The sequence below is a fragment of the Mytilus galloprovincialis genome, chromosome 10 (assembly GCF_965363235.1).
Source record: "Mytilus galloprovincialis chromosome 10, xbMytGall1.hap1.1, whole genome shotgun sequence".
NCBI lineage: Eukaryota > Metazoa > Mollusca > Bivalvia > Mytilida > Mytilidae > Mytilus > Mytilus galloprovincialis.
Genome location: NC_134847.1, coordinates 10,310,773 through 10,327,988, shown reverse-complemented (window position 1 = coordinate 10,327,988; position 17,216 = coordinate 10,310,773). Strand labels below are relative to the sequence as shown.

Sequence of the window (17,216 nt, the reverse complement as noted above, 5' to 3'; positions counted from 1 at the left end):
AAATGGATGAAGTGAAATATCTTAGTAAGGAGTCATTACTACAGAGATGGTGTGTTTAACACAGAAAACTTAAAAGCTTAGTGATGTTATCAATATTAAAATAAAAATGTATTTTAGTTGGGTATTTTTTCCATTTACTCATTTTCAATTATAATTAAGGCACATTTGATTTTTATTCATAATTGACAACAAACATACCACATCATCTACTTTATATAAGTATTGTATAAATTACAACGTATTTTGGTGATCTTGCAAAATGATTGTAATCCCGAAAATCGTAAACATATTTTCTTATCTTAAAAGGGGGCAAGAAGGGTTCCATTAACAGGCCAATAAATAAGATTACAGTTAATTTAAAAAAAATAAAAAAAATAGGGGTATTTTTTCTCTCATAATAACAGAAAACAGATTCACAACAATGTCAATTTCAAGAAAGCAGACAACAGTTAATTAGTCAATAACAGTACAGCATCAATGATCTTGAATATATGCCACTGTTAACTAAAATATAAAGGCACAGAACCAGGACATAGGAGCACAGAACCAGGACCGTTTTTCTTATCACCAGCACAGCGTCAGGACAATTCTGTTTAACGAACTTGCACGACTTTTGCAATATAATATTGTTGTAATATACTTTGCATGGTACTTATGACGCATCAGAGAAAAATTAAGCAACAAAACAGTCGTTTTATTGCCGTTCTGATACAATGTAAACAAACCCACCAGCACAGAATCAGGACCCACCAGCACCTGACAGGACCAAATCACCAGCACAGAACGTTCTCTCGCAGGACAACCATACCCACCGTGGTGTGGCTTGCATAAATTTCTACTGTAATTTTCATTTTCTTAATTACGATTAGAAAATCAGAACAAACAAATAATGTCAATCTATGAATGATACAAATGCAAGTAACAGCAATTTCTATCAAGTATATTTATTCCGTTTCACCTGAAAAAATATACCACATACACATTAATTGTTCAGTTCGCTCCATACATTGTATCTTGACTTGCATAAAAAATATTATGAAGATCAGTTGACAACTAGACGATGACAAAATGGATAATACCCTTGATACAGTGTCGCAAAAAGCTATGATATCAAGTTTTAGGTTAAGGTTATCCCGTCGGCAGTGCCAGCGTTAGCAATGAACCTGTTTTTGCAACAATGTTGACTAAACATATGATCCATTATTGAAGCAAGAAACCCGTCTTTTTTCATTTGAATGTATGCCATTACTGATTGCATTTTTTTAACCGAACTTTATATGTATAGTGTTTAATGCATTGACGTTTTATTTAGATCATGTGAACCAAAGTGGGCTTTTCTCATTACTTGGCGTCTGTCGACCGTCGTAATCCGTCACCATTTATATTAACAACTGTGATAGAACAAGGCAAACTTTTACCATTTGTTCAAACATGGTCGCAATAATTGAGTGATTATCTTGTTTTAAAAATAAATCTGATGACCCACAGGGCAACCAAGATAACAAAAATATAACATAGGGGTTAAATTCAAATTTGGCTATAATTTTGATAACCATTGTACAAAGACAAAATTTGGTAGACGAAACGGGCGTCTGGCGTAAATACCAAATTAATCCTGGTATCTATGATGAGTTTATTTATATCTGAAGGGAGAAAAATGTGTTGAATGTTGAGCTCTACAAATTGTTCACTTACTGAAGCTAAATCTTATTCAAAAATTATAATAGAAATTAAAACCATTAGGTCCAAGGTTCAGAAAAAGCCTTACAAGGCAGTTACAACAAACTTTATGGATCTTAATACCGACCATCACGATACCTACCAAACAGGAAATACACTCCGGAAAAGATAATTCTTTTTGGAACTATTAGCATCAGTCATGATCACTTGTAATGCTGGTTTAATTAGATGTAGATTAAATACTGTTGATTATATTGTTTAAGGAATACTCCAACTTCATTAATCCCAATCAAACTAATGTTGAACATGTATCAAAATATTTGTATTTTTGTATGCTCCACATATTCATTAATAAGTTGAAAAATCGACGACATCTTTTACAAAAAAGTGGATTCTGCTTACAAATCTTTGTTTGAGCTCTCAACGAGTCTTATTTTGTGAAAAAAACACACCGATTCCAACAAAAAACTAAAAATGATGTCATCAAAATACATAGCAATACGCTACTCGGCATTTCAATATCTACAATTCACAAACTTCACTTTATACTCATGTCACTTTTAATGTCAAAGTTAATTGATGTTATTATTATCTCGGGTTATGATAGGGGTTGAGCGCTTGCAAGTTCAGCCTCACCACATTATATATAAGCCGGGAACGAGTCAGAAGCCCGTTATTTACAAGTTCAGCCTCACCATATTCTGTAAGCCGGGAACGAGTCAGAAGCCCGTTATTTACAGGTTCAGCCTCACCACATTATATGTAAGCCAGGAACGAGTCAGAAGCCCGTTATTTACAGGTTCAGCCTCACCACATTCTGTAAGCCGGGAACGAGTCAGAAGCCCGTTATTTACAGGTTCAGCCTCACCACATTCTGTAAGCCGGGAACGAGTCAGAAGCCCGTTATTTACAGGTTCAGCCTCACCACATTCTGTAAGCCGGGAACGAGTCAGAAGCCCGTTATTTACAAGTTCAGCCTCACCACATTCTGTAAGCCGGGAACGAGTCAGAAGCCCGTTATTTACAGGTTCAGCCTCACCACATTATATGTAAGCCGGGAACGAGTCAGAAGCCCGTTATTTACATGTTCAGCCTCACCACATTATATGTAAGCCGGGAACGAGTCAGAAGCCCGTTATTTACAGGTTCAGCCTCATCACATTATATGTAAGCCGGGAACGAGTCAGAAGCCCGTTATTTACAGGTTCAGCCTCACCACTTTATATGTAAGCCAGGAACGAGTCAGAAGCCCGTTATTTACAGGTTCAGCCTCGTCACATTATGTAAGCCGGGAACGAGTCAGAAGCCCGTTATTTACAGGTTCAGCCTCACCACATTATATGTAAGCCGGGAACGAGTCAGAAGCCCGTTATTTACAGGTTCAGCCTCATCACATTATATGTAAGCCGGGAACGAGTCAGAAGCCCGTTATTTACAGGTTCAGCCTCATCACATTATATGTAAGCTGGGAACGAGTCAGAAGCCCGTTATTTACAGGTTCAGCCTCACCACTTTATATGTAAGCCAGGAACGAGTCAGAAGCCCGTTATTTACAGGTTCAGCCTCGCCACATTATGTAAGCCGGGAACGAGTCAGAAGCCCGTTATTTACAGGTTCAGCCTCACCACATTATATGTAAGCCGGGAACGAGTCAGAAGCCCGTTATTTACAGGTTCAGCCTCATCACATTATATGTAAGCCGGGAACGAGTCAGAAGCCCGTTATTTACAGGTTCAACCTCACCACATTATATGTGAGCCAGGAACGAGTCAGAAGCCCGTTATTTACAGGTTCAGCCTCACCACTTTATATGTAAGCCAGGAACGAGTCAGAAGCCCGTTATTTACAGGTTCAGCCTCGCCACATTATGTAAGCCGGGAACGAGTCAGAAGCCCGTTATACAAGTTCAGCCTCGCCACATTATATGTAAGCCGGGAACGAGTCAGAAGCCCGTTATTTACAGGTTAAGCCTCGCCACATTATATGTAAGCCGGGAACGAGTCAGAAGCCCGTTATTTACAGGTTCAGCCTCACCACATTATATGTAAGCCGGGAACGAGTCAGAAGCCCGTTATTTACAGGTTCAGCCTCATCACATTATATGTAAGCCGGGAACGAGTCAGAAGCCCGTTATTTACAGGTTCAGCCTCACCACATTATATGTAAGCCAGGAACGAGTCAGAAGCCCGTTATTTACAGGTTCAGCCTCGCCACATCATATGTAAGCCAGGAACGAGTCAGAAGCCCGTTACTTACAGGTTCAGCCTCGCCACATTATATGTAAGCCGGGAACGAGTCAGAAGCCCGTTATTTACAGGTTCAGCCTCACCACATTATATGTAAGCCGGGAACGAGTCAGAAGCCCGTTATTTACAGGTTCAGCCTCGCCACATTATATGTAAGCCGGGAACGAGTCAGAAGCCCGTTATTTACAGGTTCAGCCTCACCACATTATATGTAAGCCGGGAACGAGTCAGAAGCCCTTTATTTACAGGTTCAGCCTCGCCACATTATATGTAAGCCGGGAACGAGTCAGAAGCCCGTTATTTACAGGTTCAGCCTCGCCACATTATATATAAGCCGGGAACGAGTCAGATGCCCGTTATTTACAGGTTCAGCCTCGCCACATTATATGTAAGCCGGGAACGAGTCAGAAGCCCGTTATTTACAGGTTCAGCCTCGCCACATTATATATAAGCCGGGAACGAGTCAGAAGCCCGTTATTTACAGGTTCAGCCTCACCACATTATATGTAAGCCGGGAACAAGTCAGAAGCCCGTTATTTACAGGTTCAGCCTCGCCACATTATATGTAAGCCGGGAACGAGTCAGAAGCCCGTTATTTACAGGTTCAGCCTCGCCACTTTATATGTAAGCCGGGAACGGGTCAGAAGCCCGTTATTTACAGGTTCAGCCTCGCCACATTATATGTAAGCCGGGAACGAGTCAGAAGCCCGTTATTTACAAGTTCAGCCTCGCCACATTATATGTAAGCCAGGAACGAGTCAGAAGCCCGTTATTTACAGGTTCAGCCTCGCAACATTATGTAAGCCGGGAACGAGTCAGAAGCCCGTTATTTACAGGTTCAGCCTCGCCACATTATGTAAGCCAGGAACGAGTCAGAAGCCCGTTATTTACAGGTTCAGCCTCGCCACATTATGTAAGCCGGGAACGAGTCAGAAGCCCGTTATTTACAAGTTCAGCCTCGCCACATTATATGTAAGCCAGGAACGAGTCAGAAGCCCGTTATTTACAGGTTCAGCCTCGCAACATTATGTAAGCCGGGAACGAGTCAGAAGCCCGTTATTTACAGGTTCAGCCTCGCAACATTATGTAAGCCGGGAACGAGTCAGAAGCCCGTTATTTACAGGTTCAGCCTCGCAACATTATGTAAGCCGGGAACGAGTCAGAAGCCCGTTATTTACAGGTTCAGCCTCACCACATTATATGTAAGCCGGGAACGAGTCAGAAGCCCGTTATTTACAGGTTCAGCCTCACCACATTATATGTAAGCCGGGAACGAGTCAGAAGCCCGTTATTTACAGGTTCAGCCTCACCACATTATATGTAAGCCGGGAACGAGTCAGAAGCCCGTTATTTACAGGTTCAGCCTCACCACATTATATGTAAGCCGGGAACGAGTCAGAAGCCCGTTATTTACAGGTTCAGCCTCACCACATTATATGTAAGCCGGGAACGAGTCAGAAACCCGTTATTTACAGGTTCAGCCTCGCCACATGTAAGCCGGGAACGAGTCAGAAACCCATTATTTACAGGTTCAGCCTCACCACATTATATGTAAGCCGGGAACGAGTCAGAAACCCGTTATTTACAGGTTCAGCTTCGCCACATGTAAGCCAGGAATGAGTCAGAAGCCCGTTATTTACAGGTTCAGCCTCACCACATTCTGTAAGCCGGGAACGAGTCAGAAGCCCGTTATTTACAGGTTCAGCCTCACCACATTATATGTAAGCCGGGAACGAGTCAGAAGCCCGTTATTTACAGGTTCAGCCTCGCCACATTATATGTAAGCCAGGAACGAGTCAGAAGCCCGTTATTTACAGGTTCAGCCTCGCCACATTATATGTAAGCCGGGAACAAGTCAGAAGCCCGTTATTTACAGGTTCAGCCTCACCACATTATGTAAGCCGGGAACGAGTCAGAAGCCCGTTATTTACAGGTTCAGCCTCACCACATTATATGTAAGCCGGGAACGAGTCAGAAGCCCGTTATTTACAGGTTCAGCCTCACCACATTATATGTAAGTCGGGAAAGAGTCAGAAGCCCGTTATTTACAGGTTCAGCCTCACCACATTATATGTAAGCCAGGAACGAGTCAGAAGCCCGTTATTTACAGGTTCAGCCTCACCACATTATATGTAAGCCGGGAACGAGTCAGAAGCCCGTTATTTACAGGTTCAGCCTCGCCACTTTATATGTAAGCCGGGAACGAGTCAGAAGCCCGTTATTTACAGGTTCAGCCTCACCACATTATATGTAAGCCAGGAACGAGTCAGAAGCCCGTTATTTACAGGTTCAGCCTCACCACATTATATATAAGCCGGGAACGAGTCAGAAGCCCGTTATTTACAGGTTCAGCCTCATCACATTATATGTAAGCCGGGAACGAGTCAGAAGCCCGTCATTAAAGGTTCAGCCTCACCACCTCACCACATTATATGTAAGCCGGGAACGAGTCAGAAACCCGTTATTTACAGGTTTTCGTTTGTTGCAGATATATTTATTATTTGTTTTCTGTTTATTTTTTGTTTTATATTTTGTTCTTGTGTTTTGCCGTCACACCACTGATTCATGTGAAAGGATGGTTTGTCGCAACATCCGTGTGCAACCCCACATTAATGTGTATGTACCTGTGTTCAAGTCAGGGGCATGCAATTCAGTGGTTATCGTTTGTTGTTATACCTGATAACTGCAACTGATGTTAAAACAAAATGTTTAACTTTTTGTACGAACAGCTGTATATACAAAATGGCGTTAATAATGAACCTTTTGATATTGTTTTTGTTTTATCATTAATGAGTGAAAAAATGTACATATGGCATTGTAAAATTTTCACATGAATTAAATTTTACACGGTTTATCTTTTTCCACCGCTGTATTATTTTCTAAATAATTAAACAGCACTTTTGTTGATGTTGTAATTTAACAATCAGCTACGACAAACGTTTGCTCGTGTCTTCATCATATAATGATAAACCGTATAAAATGCTTCAAACGGGAAAATTATTTACGAGAATCTCTTTGTCTTTTTTGCTAATCCGGTATGGGTCTTTGCACGCCTCACCGCCTTGACACCAAAACAGTTTGGTGCAAACCCGATTTACCGGTTTGAATTAAATCTTGCAAGTAATCTGGAGACATAACAGAGAGGTAATACAAAGGTATTTATTGCTACTTATTGTCCCTGATCAAATAAACTAAGGATAAATATCCAAATTCAAATTTGAAACGCCAATCGTGATTTTCGTTTGTGTATGTTTGTTTTGTTTGCGCATCGTTATTGATGAGGTGGAATTAAATGCGACTGCATACAAGTGAGAGGTTTAACTAGCTTTCAAACCAGTTTTAATCCACCATTTTCTACATAAGAACATATCTGTACCAAGTCAGGAATATGGCAGTTGTTATCAATGTGTTTGAGTCCAGTATTTTTGTGAAGCCATATAAAACACTACTGTATTTCCTGTATCCAATATATTGCTTTTATGCATTTATCATTTATCCCAGTGAATGTTACTTTTAAAATAATACCGAACCAACTACTAGGTAATCGTACTAGATATTTCTCCTGTATATTGAGAAATATTGACGACTTCAAAACAACACTCAAATGAAAATTATGACTTTCGTGTACATTTGATTTGTTTTCGGAATCAGTTCTTTTGTGGCCGTTTTCTTATTGTTTAATAAAGCATCTCAATAGTATTAGTTATCAAATGAACTGAAGACATCTTTTAAAAAATTACGTATTTCCGTGTAATAGAACCTGTAATATTCCTGTAAATTTTAAATTTTAAGATTCTAGTATTCGAATGTCATAAAAGAAACAAAAATTAACAGCGGTATGCTGTACTACTGTTGCCTTTATTTAATACAATATAAAATTTAATATGCATTTCTGGATTCCATGCCACATGACATCTTTACTTTTCCCTCATCATTGTTGACTTTGCAGCTGGAACCTCCATCATGCATATTAGTATTGCATGGAGGTGTCATTAGATCCCCCATATCGTCAGGAATCTGTAATGTAAAAAGACCATTTTTAAAATATGTTTTATAAACACCAAGTGTGGACTCACATATCATGTAAACAAAGAGAATGATATGTAATTCAGTTCGCAAAAAATACAAATTTAACCAAGAAGCCAATTGTTCAGAAAGTTACCACCTTGAACAGTTTAGTATCAATAAAAACGTATTCATGATTTGGTACTGTTTTGTTTTTAACCAGTTTTAATGATAAAACACTGATTTTTGACAACTATTAAAACCTAACTGACATGAGCTGTATATCAGATCAGATAATGTGTGGAATTGTTTGTTGTGTGTGTCTGAAATTGTTGTTTTGACGTTAACGATTTTCTTTAATCTCTCAGAAGATTTACATTGATATACAAAATTCTGTACAAAAAAGGGAAATATGCAATAATGAAACAATTTCTAGTCTGCATTTGTGGGATAAAAATTGTTATTTGTTGACGCCTTTACTTTTGTGGGGGATGCGCACCTTAAGTCACCACTATTTCCCTCAAATTCTTAGACATGAAGGGCGAACGATACCAGAGGGATATTCAAACCAATAAATCGAGAAAAAAAACGGAGAACGCAATGGCTAAAAAAGAACAAGAAAAAACAGACACACAATAGTTCACAAAACACAACATAGAAAAACTAAAGACTACGTAAAACGAACAACACTAAACTTGTGATACAAAGACCGTCTGTATGTTGTCAAATTATTTTTGACGAAACCAAAAATGTTCGTGTGTTTTCTAATCCCTTAACAGGTGCGCGTGCAATCAGTATTTTTTTTTTATTAAAGGATTGTACCGGTATTGTGTTCCCATTCTTTACTGCTTTATATATTTCTTTTTCATCATGCTCATCTATCTGCATCTGCCTATCTTTAGTGGTGTTCATAGAACTACCAAGACTTTGATCATTTTCAGGAATTACTTTGCTTTTGTGTTCAGAAGGTTCGAAGGTCTGGAAAAGATTTTAAAAAAAGAAACATGAAGAGTTTACTTAAAACGTTGCAATAAAAGATCTTTTTAACAAAAACTTTTAAAAGGTTACACGAAAATAAGTAATAGGTGTTGTTATTTGTCTACTTTTAAATGTTTACAAATGTACCAATTTGTAAATGATATTGACATTTATTCTTTGATGTACCAATTAAAGTAGTTACGCCTCATATCATTCAAGCATTTCCCTCTAACAATAATAATTGGTCGGGATCCGGAAAATTTTCCAAACGATGTTGCTATATTTAATTATAAGGGTTATTCAGACGTTGCAATACATTGCTGGTCCAATATTCTTATCTTTCGAAAACTATTTAAAATTCGTAGATCTATATTAATCTTAATGATTATAGGATCACAAAAATGGAATGTCTTAATTTCTAGTATAATAGAAAACAAAGGATATGGGGTATCCATAAATGACACAAAATTAGTTCAGGCACAGCAAAAATAAAACAAAACAAACACACACACAAAAAGCATAGGAACAACGCTTTTATTGCTGTTCTTCATCTCAAAGTCACAGTGAGCCTTCAACACGTAACAAACAAACTCTCACAACTCTCTGCAAGTTTAAAACAACCCTTAGCACCGGCCTGAGTTAAGTTCCTTATTCGTCATTCGGAGCTTGACAAACTGTATATAAATGTAAATTGCAAAAAGTATATAGTGTGCTCAACAAATTTGTCTTAAACAAAGAAAAAGGTATGCTCTATATAATTCACTATTTTGCTTTGTTTCCTAATACTATTATTTTTTTTCCCTTTCACTTGGATAACAGATAATGATGGCGCTTGGAAAAAAGTGGATCTGTTTAAGATAAACACTTACATCTTTCACTGGATTTGGCCAATTATTGTCACCAGAGCCGTCCATGTCCTCAATTTTAACGGGGTTAACGTTCTTATGGTTCGTAAAACTACTGCATCCAATTTTCTTGTCGGCTGCCTCACGATCTTGTCCACTCTTAATAAAGTAATATATTGTTGTTACCATAATATGCGAGTATTTGAATTGATTCTTATTACAAGCATTATTCCTCATTTGGAGCTTCACAAGCTGTAATAATTTGAGTATTGAGCTGTGCTATTTGTCATTATGTTTGTAAAATACATGATACGTATAGTGTAAATTGCTAAAAGTATATAGTGTGCTCAACAAATTTTCATTAAACAAAGAAAAAGGTATGCTTTATATAATTTACTATTTTGCTTTCTTTCCAAATACAATTAAAATATAATTTTCTTTCAGTTAGATAACAAATAATGATGGCGCTTGGAAAAAAGTGGATCTGTTTAAGATAAACACTTACATCTTTCACTGGATTTAGCCAATTACTATCACCTGAGCCGTTCATGTCCTGAAGGTTAACAGGGTCAACTTTACTCTCGATCGTAAAACCACTGCATCCACGGTTCTTGTCGTCTGTCTTATGATCTCTCCCATTCTTAAAAAAGTAATACATTATTGTTACCATTACATGCGAGTATTTATATTGATTTTTAAAACAATCGTTTTCAGTCATTCGGAGCTTGACAAACTGTAATAGCTTGAGAATTGAGCTGTGCTAATTGTCAGTATGATTATAAAATACATCTAACAAATAGATGTAAAATGCTCATAAATACAGTGTGCTTTGCATGTTTTCATTATACAAATAAAAGTATAGTGTTGATTTCATTTATTATTTTTCGTTGTTTCCAAATTCTATTATTAACTAATTTTTATATCGGTTAGACAACGGATGTTCATAGCACTTTGAAAAAAGTAGGTCAGTTTAAGATAAACACTAACATCTTTCACTGGGTTTGGCCAATTCTTGTCACCAGAGCCGTCCATATCCTCACGGTTAACGGAGTCAACTCTCCTCTGGTTAGTAAAACCAATGCATCCAAGGTTCTCATCGTCGGTCTTACGATCTTGTCCTGTCTTAAAAAAGTAAAACAATATTTTTACCTAACAAACTGGCATTTGAATTGATTTTTATTGCAAAGATTATTCCTCTTTCGGAACTTGACAAACTGTTATAGATTGAGTATTGACCTGCGATATTTGTCAGTATGTTTGTAAATACATATAGCATATACATGAATAATGCTTAGGTATATAGTGTGCTTTACATGTTTTCGTTATACAGAGAAAAAGGTAGGCTTAATTTAATTTACTATTTTGCTTTGTTTCCAAATTCTATTATTAACTAATTTTTATTTCTGTTAGACAACAGATAATGATGGCGTTTTAAAAAAAAGTAAATCTGTTTAATATAAAAGAAAATGATATATGTTGAAGTTTAGGAATATTGCAAATTCCTGGGACATGGTTTGAACATTTACATGTAATACCAGATAGATATATAGTTCTTTGAGAAAATATGAGTCATTTTGTACATGTTTTTTACAAAAAATATATAACTTAAATTGATCCCTCAGAAAAGTTATATTTATAACATTGAGGGGTTTTCCAAACCTGATTATGACTTGGGTATGTAATTGTCTCATTGACACACACGCATTTACCACATCTAATTATTTGATTATATCTTGGTGAACAGAGAAAACCATTTCACGAATTAAAGAAATGTCAAAGTACATGTGATAAATCAAGTTTTAATATTATCAAAACCTTTTATTTTATATTTACAAAAACAATTATAATCGCTCGTCTTTAATTTTCAAGTTCGCCTAAAAAATTTGCAAATTTAATATTTCTGATAAAAATTTCAAATCGCTCGATCACCCAAATTTTTGGAGACCAAAAATCCGTAGAACAAGAAATTAAATTGATGTGGCCTTAAACATGTTAAATGTAATTTGTTTTCGATTAGACAACAGATAATGATGACTCTTTAAAAAAAAATTAAAACGAATCTGTTTGAGATATACACTTACATCTTTCACTGGATATGGCAAATTCCTGTCACCAGAGCCGTGCATGTCCTTTAGATTAATGGGGTCAACATCCTTCTGGTTCATAAAACCGATGCATCCAAGATTCTCGTCGTCTGTCTTACGATTTGGTCCAATCTGGAACAAAGTTATACAATATTGTTACCATAACATGCAATCATTTGAATTGGGTTTTTTTACAAGCATGATTCGTCCGTTGGAACTTGACAAACTGTTTTAGTTTGAGTATTGAGCAGTATGTTTGTAAAATACATATAGCATATAGATGTAAAATGCTACAGTGTACTGAACATGTTTTATGACATTAACAATGATTGAGAAAGTGGTAGGCTGATTTGATTTATTATTTTGTTTTGTCTCCAAATTCTATTATAAACTATTTTTCTATTACGGTTACACAACATATAATGATGGTGCTTGGAAAACATAATCTGTTTAAGGTATACTCTTACATCTTTTATTGGTTTTGGCAAATTCTTGTCACCAGAACCCTTCATGTCCTCATGGATAACGGGGTCAATTTGTTTTAATAACAAACATCATATGGCCTTCGGAATTTGACAAGTTATTTTAGCATGAGTATAGCTGTAATTTAAAGACTACCGGCCTTTACAGGACATTTTGGCCATTTTTAAGGTGGCAGAGGTGTCTTCCTACTTCTTCGATTTTGAAGTAGCAGATAACAATTGGTCTAGATCTTCAATGAAAGTTTACAATTTGAGTGTAGCTTGTAATACATGTATAAGACTTGTCATGTTGATATAGATAATTATCGTCGCTGGGCTTCTAAAATGTTGTATATTACAAATTTTTCAAGAAAAAATTGTCTCACAAACAGGCTTTGAAAATTTTGGCAGAATGCATGCTTCCAAAATGTCGTATGTGAAGTTGAACATTTTTGTAAATAGCAGTGAAATAAGAACGTTGACATTTCTGGATTATCGAAGAACTTAAATTATTTTCACAGAAATAAAGAAATGTACAATTATTTTTTTCCCAAAGCCATTCTACAACGATTTTCAAGTTTTCATACAACATTTTGGAAGCAAACTTTACAAACAACTGACATTGGCAATTTTGTAATATGTCTTATTTCACACATTTTGATTGGTCTTACTGTATATTATTTTGTAATACCAAAGATTTCCTCCCGCCCAGACCATTGGTGTCAAAAAGTATTTTTAGCCAAAAAAGTCATATACAACATTTTAGAAGCCCAGCGACGTTATGTGTTTTATCATATTCACGGCTGTATTTAAAAAGAAACACAATATGTTTGTTTGATTCATTTATTCAACTTTGCAACATAAGGGGAGATAACTCAGATTGTAGGTAAGATAGCTGAGATAAAGAAATATTTATTATAGAAAGTGTTGTGAATTTATTTATTTTGATATATAGCAAGAAAACAAGTCCAGTGGCCTTATTTCATTTTATTTTTTTCTTATCTGAAAGCATAATTTAAGAGCTATCTTCTTACATTTTTTTCGTGAAATTCTATAGAGTAATTTTCTTTTCATCCCGCGACGTTGTAATTTCCATGCATAATCTATATAAATTTGATAACTTTGCAAAATCTGTAGCGTGAAAAAAATCCGTTGACCCATACTTTTTATTTAAGGTTTGACAATAGCTTGATAAAAACTATATTTTATCAATTTATCAAAATGTTCCATGGATTTAATAAAGACCCCCATCCACCTTAATAATTTATATTCTAAACTCAATAAACTACTCTACTTTGATGTTGCACATGACCTCAGCTGTTGCAGAACATTCTATTTCGGTTCTTTTTCTAATTTACTTACAAGAACATCCCAACTCTTCAATTCTAGCCACCATTCAATATCTTTGTCTCCCACAATTTGGTTCATAACAGATGTACCTGCTGCTACTGTCTCACTTTCTGATGGTTCAATTACCGTTGAAGTGGTGGAGGGTGGATCCTATATTAAACAAATTCTACACAATTAGAAATTGACAGGTGCGTATTTGCTTTACAAATGATTATTATCATGTAGTAAGTGAGTTAAATATTAATATTTATTATATACTTAGTAGTAAATACAGATAAATTGTATGTGTAATACAATCAATGGCAAGCGTGCTGTATCAGCCACCCGTGATGATATCAGCACGGTTGCAAAAGCTTTACCACACCTTTAATCTGTATGACGTCATGTCAAACCTATAATCTGTATGACGTCATTTTAAACCTTATCTGTATGACGTCATGTCACATAATTAACATCTACTTGAGGTATATGTATATAATAAGGTGTATATGATATGGCTTTTTCAATATCACACACCGTATCAACCCTCAACTAATATAATCCCTCGAGCAGAGCTCTTGGGATTATATTGGTGTCTCGGGTTGATACGGATGCGATATTGAAAACGCCATATGATATTTTCTATAACATGTAGCTAATAATAACAATGACCACTGCCCTTTTCTTGATCTTGATATCTATATCACTAATGGAAAGCTGAATACTAAAATTTATGATAAAAGGGATGATTTTTCATTTCCTATCGTTAATTATCCGTTTTTAGATGGTGACGTTCCCTTGTCACCATCTTACGGTGTTTATATATCTCAACTTGTACGATTCGCTCGCGTATGTAACAATGTTTTAGATTTTAACGAGAGAAATTTATGTATTACTGAAAAATTATTACACCAGGGTCTTCGATATCACAAACTAGTCAAAACATTTACTAAATTTTATCATCGGTATAAAGACATCATTCGTAAATATAGCTCAACATGCAGACTTCTAATACGTTCAGGTATTTCACGTCCAATTTTTTATGGAAATATTCTTTATAAAGCACAAAGGTGTCAGTATTCACCTCAGAAACTTACAAAACCTTTGAATAGACTTATTAAGAAGGGATATAATTACGATACTGTTGTCAAGTCATTAAAGATTGCATATTTTGGCGTTAATATTAAGTCATTGATAAGGTCTTTGCATCGGAACTAAACACATTTATTCTAAAAACAGTTGTTGGCATGACACGGGTTATGTTCTTCTCATATATCTTATGATGGTATGATACTAAACCCCTAACGGGAAGGATTGTGCCTGTTGTTCATATGATGAAATCATAATCTTTCAGTCAGTTTAATTGAAGTCTGGAGCTGGCATGTCAGTTAACTGCTAGTAGTCTGTTGTTATTTATGTATAATTGTCATTTTGTTTATTTTCTTTGGTTACATCTTCTGACATCAGACTCGGACTTCTCTTGAACTGAATTTTAATGTGCGTATTGTTATGCGTTTATTTTTCTACATTGGTTAGAGGTATAGGGGGAGGGTTGAGATCTCACAAACATGTTTAACCCCGCCGCATTTTTGCGCCTGTACCAAGTCAGGAGCCTCTGGCCTTTGTTAGTCTTGCATTATTTTAATTTTAGTTTCTTGTGTACAATTTGGAAATTAGTATGGCGTTCATTATCACTGGACTAGTATATATTTGTTTAGGGGTCATTTGAGGGACGCCTCCGGGTGGCGGAATTTCTCGCTACATTGAAGACCTGTTGGTGACCCTCTGCTGTTGTTTTTTATTTGGTCGGGTTGTTGTCTCTTTGACACATTCCCCATTTCCATTCTCAATTTTATAAATCTTAATCTTTTTTTTATTACTCATTCGTTCAATGTTATTCAACCCAGTAGTCAGCACTTCAGTGCTGACATGAATTATCATCGATATGGTTATAATTATGATTAATAGTTTCCTACCTCAAGAATAGATGACCTCAACTGTATTTGGCAAAACTTTAAGGAATATTTGGTTCTCAAACGCTCTTCAACTTTGTACTTTATTTGACAGTGTTTTTTATTCGAGCGTCACTGGTGAGTCTGTTTGCAGACGAAGCGTGCGTATTGCGTAATTACTTGATTTTTATCCTGGTATCTATGATGAGTTTATTCATAAATGCCCCCAAACTTTACTGGGTTATAACAACAAGGTCACTTTGGTCTGCTTCTGACTCGAATTAAAACTTAAGTCTACGTTTGGCATCAGTTTCGTTGTACGGGATATAAAAGTACCCAACCACGTTAATTAAAAAAAAATGGTTTAAACAGATGCCTGTTGTTAATAGATTGCAAGGATATCTGCATGTTGACAACCATTGCAACAACTAAGGGACAGTATATTGCCTGTTTAAATGCAAAATGTCTGTCCCTATTCTAATATACTCTCATTTTCAATTGATTGCCCTAATTTAACCAACCTTCATCACGGAAAGCCCCTATTACATGATCTTCTTATTGTATTATCTGCTGTAAAAAGGTGTCTTAAGTTATATATGAAATATTTGCCAATATACGTTAAGCTTCCAAAAATTATTATTCAATCATTCATAGATATTGTCTTAATGTTGTAACTGAATATTCCGTGTTTATTTGCTTACATTATCATCAATAGCCTCGTTGTTATGGTTATCCATATTGTTTCCAATTTTCGTCTTTATTCTTGAACTGTAAAATAATTCAATCAGTTATTTGACGCCTTTCAAACGCTTCGGGGATGCACCCTGGGTAAAATATTGTTAACATGTATATCAGTTTAAGAATAATTTATTAATGTGAACGGTTACTTCTGTCTCATCAACATTTACCTGTTAGTTAGCCAAAAATGAGCAAACTTAGATTGGTGACATCCACAAAGGGTGCATGTATGGATCAGGAAGTGTATCTTTTTAAAGCTAGTGACGTAAATCCCAGTTTTTGATTTCTTGATTGTATTTTTGTCTTTCCATTGCAGTGTATTAATTTACTGTAAATTCAGAAGTTATTGCGTTCATTTATTATTGCGATTTTGTCATTTTAAATTAAATGCGATTTTAATTATTGCGATTTTGAGAAAAGTCATGCTTAATTCAGTTAAGATATTACAAAATGCGAGTTTTAATTATTGCGTTTACAACTCTGTCGCATTATTCGCAATAATAAAAACCTCGCAATAATTTCTGAATTTACAGTATTTTGTTCGTCTTTTAATGTGGTTTCTGTTCCCAAAATATGGTATTATGTTTTCTTTTTCAAGCACGATAATGTAGAGTTAACATTAAAAAAAGTATTGTTGGTAGAAACTATTGTTGTTTTTGTATTTAATTCTAATTATATTTCTTTTTAAAATCTTTTGCAAATTGTTGACGGATGAGCATACCGTGCTTCTAAAGGGTTAAGCAAACACGGCAGGAGATTCTCACCATGTCGATGAATCCGCCCTACCTTTTTGTTATTTAACTTTTTAAATATAATTAATTACTAACACCAGTAATGCAAGCAAATAGTAAGTTATGACCATTAGTTTTTTTTGTTTTTTTTTTGCAACACATTACAA

The 17,216-nt window shown here is 35.8% G+C and overlaps 1 protein-coding gene across 1 annotated transcript; it reads right to left on the bottom strand.

Moving 5' to 3' along the window:
* Positions 1-7,763: 7,763 nt before the first annotated feature.
* LOC143048962 (uncharacterized) lies at positions 7,764-16,350 on the bottom strand. Its single transcript, XM_076222801.1, has 8 exons — positions 16,282-16,350; positions 13,662-13,799; positions 11,836-11,970; positions 10,742-10,876; positions 10,260-10,394; positions 9,779-9,913; positions 8,754-8,909; positions 7,764-7,943 (listed from the first exon to the last, which is right to left on the bottom strand). The coding sequence occupies exons 1-8, from the start codon at positions 16,315-16,317 to the stop codon at positions 7,806-7,808; spliced, it is 1,008 nt and encodes a 335-aa protein (XP_076078916.1). The 5' UTR covers positions 16,318-16,350; the 3' UTR covers positions 7,764-7,805.
* Positions 16,351-17,216: the final 866 nt, after the last annotated feature.